The sequence below is a fragment of the Vespa mandarinia genome, chromosome 7 (genome assembly GCF_050613455.1).
Source record: "Vespa mandarinia isolate Hongniang chromosome 7, ASM5061345v1, whole genome shotgun sequence".
Taxonomy (NCBI): Eukaryota; Metazoa; Arthropoda; class Insecta; order Hymenoptera; family Vespidae; genus Vespa; species Vespa mandarinia.
In genome coordinates, this window is record NC_140816.1 from 9,181,957 (window position 1) to 9,190,433 (window position 8,477).

Here is an 8,477-nt window from a genome sequence, read left to right on the forward strand (position 1 = left end):
ACGACTATGACGTCAATAGCTCCTAAATATCGCTAATACTGTATACCTTTCCTATAATAATTTCAACTTGTCAATTATCTTTGGATTATTTCTGGATTATGGGGACGACAAATGTTCTTTTTCTTTTTTTTTTTTTCTTTTTGTAAATCGATTAAAAACATTTCGCTATTTTCTCACGCTATTTATCATATTATTTATAGACGACCTTCACGCCATGGTGGCGCAAAGGTGCGGTTCTGGAATCAACCGGTGGAAAGCATTGTCTGTGGGAAAGCTCTCCCGGTCCACAGGATTGTCAAGAAAAATATGGAGTCTGCAAAAAAGGTCCCAATGGTTGCACCTGGACACCGTCGGTTCCGTACAAGAATTGCATCAAGGAGTATCAACGAAAACGCGAGCAGGAAAGATTAAAGGAACCTTAACGAAATTCTTTCTTTCCTCACCTTTCCTTTCTCTCCCCAGCCCCGCCCCTCCTCTTTTCATTTTGTTTCGCGAGAGGAAAACGAGAACGAATAGACAAACCTTGAAAATCGACAAATTGGACAAATCTTAATACCTGATTCGACATCGAGATTGCTCTTGGAAGTAATCGAAATTGAAAATTGAATGGATATTTGCGAATCGATAAACAACGAGTGTAACGAGGAAAAAAAGTCCCATTAAAGTAAATTCCTATATAAAGTTGCTTATTAGAGAAAACGAGTATGCTCATACGATATTTGTATGAGCATGATTAGTAAATAAGTGATTTACCGGGACAACGTATACGAACTTTACTCGTTTTTTATTTTTTCTTTCTTCGTCTTTTATCACGATAAGATGAAAGACATCGTCTTTCGATATACAAGAATAAAATTCTAATAAATGTTCGCGGTAGAAAAGCGATCGCGATCGCTTAAAAACGATTGAAAATTATCAATCGTTCGTTGCACTCGATGTCCGGCATACGCTCTATCGTTCATTAAGTTATCAATAATTCGATTGTCCGGTTCGGTTAATTGCGAAGAGTTTGTATCCAACCGTGTGTGAGCGGTTGGGGGTGATCGATCGATCACGTACGTTCGCTCGAACCTGAGCGGTGATTCATTTTTCGAATGAGTTCGAACGAGTGTAAAAAAAAGAAAATTGTAAAGGAATTTCTCTTGCGACAATTACTCTTACGCATAGATTGTATATAATTTCTCTTTCTTTTCTCTGTCTTAGCATGTAATGTATATTGTAAATCTATAAGTTATTTTCTTGCTCGTACTACGCGTAGATTTTAGTTAAACTCTTTTTTTAATCCGCATTTCATTCGATATATATCTTCTTTTATAATAATCTGTCTTTCCATTGTTATTTATTAAATTTATCCGCTCACGTTTTGTTTTCTATTGAAAAAAATATCGAAATTTTCGTCATTTTGCTTTTCCCTTGAAAAGTAAAACGATTCTTTTGTGAGAAAAATTACCCACCGTCTTGACAGGCTGGTCTTGACATACATATTATACATGTATAGGATTTAAAAAAGATAAAAAAGAAAAAAAAAAGAAAAAAAAAAGAAAAAAGAAAGAGTAGATCTTTAGGAGTCTTCTTTGGACTCTGCCTCGTTTCGTTGATAGTGGCGAGAACCCCGTTTACGTGGGTTTGAAATTTAGTACAAAATATTAAAACGTATATAGCGTAAATGTATATTATTAATATACTTTGCATTTCGTAAAGCGATTTTGTAACTACAGTTTACGTTTGTAAGAATTAAATCGTTTCGATCGATGAATCGAAGAACTGTAACGAGATATGTAGTATATAAATGTATACAGATACATATAATACGCATTATACATTAACCATGCGATCAACGGAAAATATGAAAAATAAATTTTTTTATCCGATAGATAGAAAGACGTTGAGAGAATTAACGAAGGTACCGACCGAATAATCGTTCACTTACCATTTCACGATGATTCGGGTAGTAAGTCTGCTCGATCAGGGGAAAATTATCTTTGCCCAAGCGACGTTGGAGAGCCAATAAATGCGCGAATACCCATGGCTTGTCCTTTAAATTGACATAATATCAAAATAAGTGACAGGAAGGTACGTAAGAGAACATTGAAAAAAGAGAAAATTGAAAATGAATTCTATTCTGGTAAGAGTGCGCTCGCGTTACCTGGAAGTTATAAATCGCGGTAAGGTTGTTAACGCTAGGAATGCCACCGTACATCAGACCAAGAAGAAGGTTCTTGTAATCCTCATCAGCATCTCGCAAATTCTGACGAATCAGCACGAAATCCGGCTTGAAAGATCTGCAAAGAGATCTTGATGCGTTATAGGGGTTGCGTCATATTTTATTTTGATTCGTTCTTAAATGACGAAGATGACTCGAACCTGATGACTTTAGTACCATTACGATAAACTGCCATAGACACGGTACTGCCTGCTTCATTCGCCGTGAGGGACATTTCTCGGAATTCCGCTTGCTCCACGCGTATCTCATAATCCCCGTGTAGCCTTCGACCTCGAAAATATTTGCTCCAGTCGGTATTCTGATCGTCTATCACTAAGAGAGTGAAGCATCGATCCTTGCTGTAGGTGGGTCCTCTCGTGGCGCCCGAAACGGCTGCTCCCAGAATGGAGGCACCCTAAAATTCATCAGCTTGTTTATGCTTCGTTCCTGTCGTCCCTCTCTCTCTCTCTCTCTCTCTCTCTCTATATATATATATATATATATATATATATATATATACACACACGCGCGCGCGCGCATCAGCCGAGGAAGACAACGGGGATGAAAGAAAATTATTGCGATATGCTTTAACAATGTCCTCTATTTTTATCTATTTCTAGAATGTAAACTAGGTAAGATGGTAGACAAGAAAAGCAGAAGGAGAGAAAAACATTAAGGACGATATTATAATACGTTTTAATGATACGTCTCCGTTTTCGCCTACACTTTGTCTTTCATTAGTTGAAAAAGTATAAGAGCGAGAAAGAAGAAAATGAACGGGCCCTATTAGCACCTTCCTCTATAAGGGAGGTTCTTAACCTGAGTCGCGACCCAGTTTTCGGTCGGTGTACTACATCGAAGGGGTCAACGAGGTCTCCTCATCGACTTAACATTTTTTCTCCGCTCTTACTATAACACTTTGTTTTTCATTTTTTTTTTTTAACTATATCACGATTGATTTGATATTCTATTCTCTCGTTAATCCGTTGTTCTCCCTTCTTCTTGTCGACTCGTTATCGAATAAAACAATTTACACGAAGGAGACTATCCGATATTCCAATAAAACTAGGTCGTTACGAGGTAAGCTTTTTAATTCGATCAAACACCCCATTCATGGGAGGTAAGGAAATTTTATAACTTTTTTATAGGGAAAGAATTGTGAAAGAAAAAATTATTTCATCGTCGCGCTTGCTCCTCTCGATAATTTCTCGATCGAAACGATACTCTAGGGCGAAGAATATTTGGAATGAGAAAAAAAAAAGAAAACAGGAAAAAAAGAAGAAGAAAAAAAAGAGAGAAACACATACCTGATCTCTGGCAGCTCCGGTAAGACTCTGAACTCTTTGCAACAAACTTTCTCGGCTTTTGGCTGGCGAGGAAGGTGCGCTGGTAGTCCTCGATCCTGGTCTCAAGTTTAAGCTGAGATCACCGCCAATCGGTTGAGGTGGTCCAGCTGGCGGTGCTCCTGGAATCGGTGGTTGATTACTCGGTGGGAGCGGTGCCGGCTGAGATTGTAATGGCCGATCTGGAACCGCCTGATACGGCTGAGACGAGTCCTGCCGCGCCACGGAGGCCAGCCCGGATTCCGTATTCGGTTCATCGTCGAGCTCCGAGCTCAAATCTCCTGACGAGAACCTGGAAGACAAGCTATGGTGGTCGTCGTGATAGCGACAATTTTGCATGGCCGTCCGACAATTTTTCAATGGCCGGACGTTTATTGCTTCCTTTTTTTTTTTGTTTTTTTTTTTCTTTTTTTTTTTCTTTTTTTTTTTTCTTAGCTTTGCTCAAGGCACATCGAGCAGCCAGGGTGCAGCTGTGGTGGTGGTAGTAGTAGTAGTAGTAGTAGCGATGATGATGATGGTGATGGTGGTAGTGGTAGTAGTGCTGGTAGTGGTAGTGGACGATGACAATTTTTTATCGTTGCATGGATAACGCCGAGCCGATAACGATGGGATGGCTTGCTGTTCTCGATCGAATCTTTCATGCGGGTCTTTCAACATCCAATATCTTGCGATTTCAAGGCCAAGCTGTTGGCCTTGTTTTTTCAAATACAACGTGATAGCGGGCTTTCGATTTCGCGTACGACAATAATTTTAGAAACGAAATATTATATATTTTGGCTCGTGATGAAGAATACGTATGATGAAGGAAACGTAAGACGAACCGGTATAATTCGTATTCAATATGAGCAGCTTGGAGGATCGTTAAAGTGACATTTAGAGGAGGTGACATTAAGAAGTATCGTAGTAGCGATTGCTCGTTAAAGGGTGAACGAATATGAATGCACCGAGCGTGCCTGGAAGGGTCTTTCAATCTTAATGCCCGCGTCAGCGAAATGGAACGGTGCTCTGGAAACGACGTATGGAAAGTGGCCGGAGTTAAGGATTATCCACAGCCAAAACCTACCGAATTTCTTTTAATCTTTCGCCCGGATACACTTGACGCTCGTACGCGCCAGACTCTCTGAAATTGTCGAATTTCAAATGAAAATTTTATTTATCGCTTTCCTTCTTTCCAAACATTCTACTTACAATCGTATTGATTAAGACGACACGAACGCATACATACCTACATATAAAGTGATTTTATAAAACAAACAAATGGATGGTAGACGAGTAGCGTGCGCGTGTAACGTCAAGAGGATTAAAAATACATTAAACAATTTTTTTTTTTTTTTTCCATAAAATTTGAAATTATCAACACGGTCATGTTGATCCGTAGTCCGTGCAAATTGTGGTTCGCTTTGGTTGTAGATACCCATGATGGCCATTCGTGCAAAATGAAACGATATCACGATTAATTGAGCGAAGAACGATTGTATTTAAATACGAAGAAATCATAAGAAAACTCATTTCGCGTTAACTCCGGAATAAACACTTTGATCAAAAAAATTGTTTCCCTTTGAAAGATATCTATCATTTCGTTCATTATTATTCAAATTCATTACACAAGAAGGAGAAAAATCGTTTTTTATGGAAACGATGAGACGAGAAAGAAAAAAAAGCGTTTCGATTCAAGATAAATATATCAATGATAACTTAGTCCACATGTGAGAATGATCTTGTCTGGATCGGGAATAGATCGACAGCACGTCGCTGTCGTGTCCTTCGTTTTTTTAACGTGACTTATTCGAATATCGAGAATGACATGGAATCATTGAATCGATCTTCGCATTTAGATTTTTCCGTATAAATGCCATTAAGCGCTTCCTCTTGCATGCAGACATCAAGATTATTTTTAACGGCAAGAATTTCTTGGAGAGACTGACAGCCGTTAGACATTAATCGTTCGTTATTATATATTAAAACACGCTTGGATAATATTCGACAACGTTATAAAGACATGAAAATATTTTCTTCCTTTTTCTTACATGCAGATTGAAATAAATATAAATTATCGAGGAACACGAAGGAAGGACGTTTTCTTACCTCCGTTTCAGGTAGTTGACATTGGAGGTAAAGGATTGGCGTAAGCTGGAGAATGAAATGTTGCCGGGTGATGGAGCTGTACCACAATATTTGGCGCAACCGCCGCGGCCGGTAATTTTGATGGATTACGTTGACTTGTTTCCTTCGACGAAAATGTAAAGATATTTTACTCTTTCCTCGCAGAAATGCTTTTCGTTGGATCCCTTCGTTTTGTGTCGAACGAATCTAGCTCGAAGTCGAGAGAGGAGCTCTTGGACGAGCTGCTCGATTTAAATCCGCTACCAGCTACCTCTCTCTCTCTCTCTCTCTCTCTCTCTCTCTCTCTCTCTCTCTCTCTCTCTCTCTTCGAAATTCCCACGAAAGATGGAAGTAAACTTCAACGTAAGGATTAATACGAACGGAAAGGGCGAAATAAGAGAGGTGAGGAAGGAGAAAATAAACGCTCCAAGTTGAAATCTGAAAGAGACAAAGACGTATCGAATTAGCATATCTAAATGTACGCTTATTTGTAACTGAGCGATATCGATTATGCGTTATATAGTAATTCTCGACTAATTCTTCGTAAAAATTCGATTCACGGATACTCTTTGAGAAAGAAATTGAGTATTTTCGAGTCGTCTGCCATTTCGTCGGACAGAAATTGGACGAAAATATGTTTTATCTAAAAATTCTTTAAGCCAAATCTTTAACAACGTCGTCGGATTATCCGTCGTAAAAGGTAGCTCGCGCTAGGCCTCTATCTCGGTCGATTAATTTATTTGTCGTTTAATTCACGCGGCCACTCGACAGACAGTTCATTCGAATCTCATCGACGACATCGATTTGAATTAATTAAATGATATATAAGCCGTGTTTAAAGTTTTTTTTCGGAAACTTTCGTCGTTTATTTTCGAGGATTTTTCATTAAAAAAAAAAAAAAAAAAAAAAAAAAAACAAAAGTCGAAAATATAGGTAATACCGAATAAGGAATGGAATTAAAAAGGTCAAGCATTACGAGCAAAAATCGACTTAAGAAGAAACACCTTACGTAAGGATTCCTTTACGTAACGATGTATTAACTTGTAAAGTATATCTATAGTTTATTACTCTATCACTGCAAATTGATAAAACATTAGAAAATTCTAGTGAGGTAATAAACGCGCTGGCAACTCGCTGATAAAACTGGATTTTATGGAATATTCGCGCACAGGTGCATGCACACACGCACACACGGGAAGAAATGCTTGAAATCCAATGATTCGAAGGCTATTTCTCACGGGGAAAAGAGTTTCGAAAAGATAGTCTCTAGTATCGCCGACGATTCGACTCTCGAAAATTCCAGCATCCCTTACCACTCCCGTAAAATCTTCTCCCTTAAATAATCTCTTCTTCGATCGACGAAAGAAGGCCACTTTTCTCCTTTGAACGAAATTTCGGATTTACTCTTTCCTTTCAAATCGTGAATTCGTTAAAGTAGAATATAGAGCGTAGAGAGACGAGATCGAAATGAAATAATGAACGGCACTAGTCCCCACGGAGAAGCGCAAAAGACGAAACCATCACGTGAAAGCGATGCGCGCCACGACTGCGTGATCGTGCAGCCGAAATGTTGCGCGCTTCGACCTCGAGCATCTATCTCTCGTTTATCGTGCACTTTGACTTTTGACACATAGAACACAAAGACACAGATACGAATGCGCGATCACAGGAACCTAACACCTCTCTGTGTAGCCTCGCGATTTGAAAAAAGAGAAAAAAAGAAAGGAGAATAATAAAACGAAAAAACAAGCTAAAAAGAAAGGAATTTCATTTCGTATCGAGCCTCGAATATTTCACACGAGATTTGTATACCGCGTAAAAAGAAAAATGGATCAAACTCCCAGACGATGGGAGTAATACGATCAATGTGGAGTTCGTAAATGATCATCGGCTCGTAAGAATTAGACAAAAAGAGATTTGAAAGAGACTTACCTGCGTCGCGTGCGCGTACTACTCACTAGTTTGCCGGTGAAGCAGTGAAGTTCGACCGTGAAACGCGCGAGGGTGTCGCCCAGAGGCCTTTCGAATCGATACGTCGACGCCTGCGCTCGCACATCCCTCGTCTTTCTTCTTCCCGTTCGACTACCCCCTTTCCGGAGCATCGACGAACGACGAAGGAAGAAAAAGGAAGGGGAACAAAAAACGAAGACGCAACCCAGACATCTATCCTTTCTCAGAGCCAGCCTCCCCGTAAAAGAGGACTGCTTCCTACGTCATTACTCTATCTATACTACTCGCGTTTAAACTCTTCGCTTCCGTGTTTGCGAATGCTCGAGCAGCACGGTTTCCAATGCGTGTCAAACACGCTTCGCTAACTTTTGCCGTCGGTAAATGAAACTCTCTCTCTCTCTCTCTCTCTCTTCCTTCTCGTTTTCTCTTGCCACCCCCTACATTTTAACCCTCGTGAAATCGTTTTTTTGCCCTATTCCTCTTCTTTTCTCTTTTACGCTTTCATTTCGAGGCTTTTCTTTTTCTTTTTGAGCGACAAACGTATAGAAAGAGAGAGGACGATGGTGCCAGTAGCGAACGACGAAATGGGTGATGATACGCTTTTTAAGAGAACCGTTCTCTCTCTCTCTCTCTCTCTCTCTCTCTCTCTCCCGTGCTCCTCCCACTTTCGTACTCTCTTTCGTGCACTCTTGTCAGCAACATTGATTGTCGTCGTGCGACCGAGAGTCGAGGAAAGAGAATAGTAGTGGAAAGAATTTTCATGCGCGTTCCTTAGCTTTTCTCGCTTTTCAAAAAGAATGGTTAAACCGAGCGTCGGTTAATATTCGTTCCGGCACATCGTATAATTTCATTTCTTTTTGTCGTGGGATAAACTTTAT

General features: G+C 39.7%; 2 protein-coding genes and 1 long non-coding RNA gene across 8 annotated transcripts in view; 1 reads left to right on the forward strand and 2 right to left on the reverse strand.

The window, feature by feature from the left end:
* Timp (Tissue inhibitor of metalloproteases) overlaps nt 1-1,809 on the forward strand; it is a 48,421-nt gene extending 46,612 nt beyond the window's left edge. For all 6 annotated transcript variants that reach the window (XM_085658366.1, XM_035870508.2, XM_085658367.1 and 3 more), the window contains exon 5: nt 201-1,809. In XM_085658366.1, coding sequence (XP_085514492.1) covers nt 201-422 — 222 coding nt within the window. In that variant the 3' untranslated portion in view covers nt 423-1,809. The remainder of the gene's footprint in view (nt 1-200) is intronic.
* Nucleotides 1,735-3,885, reverse strand: LOC118443602 (synapsin-like). The gene is made up of 5 exons (XM_085658350.1): nt 3,511-3,885; nt 2,365-2,618; nt 2,147-2,282; nt 1,931-2,035; nt 1,735-1,764 (listed from the first exon to the last, which is right to left on the reverse strand). The coding sequence occupies exons 1-5, from the start codon at nt 3,883-3,885 to the stop codon at nt 1,735-1,737; spliced, it is 900 nt and encodes a 299-aa protein (XP_085514476.1).
* Nucleotides 3,886-4,037: 152 nt separating this feature from the next.
* LOC146872909 (uncharacterized) lies at nt 4,038-7,631 on the reverse strand. Its single transcript, XR_014982370.1, has 3 exons — nt 7,582-7,631; nt 5,632-6,087; nt 4,038-4,666 (listed from the first exon to the last, which is right to left on the reverse strand). It is a non-coding gene; the product is annotated as an uncharacterized LOC146872909 (long non-coding RNA).
* Between the last annotated feature and the right edge of the window lie 846 nt (nt 7,632-8,477).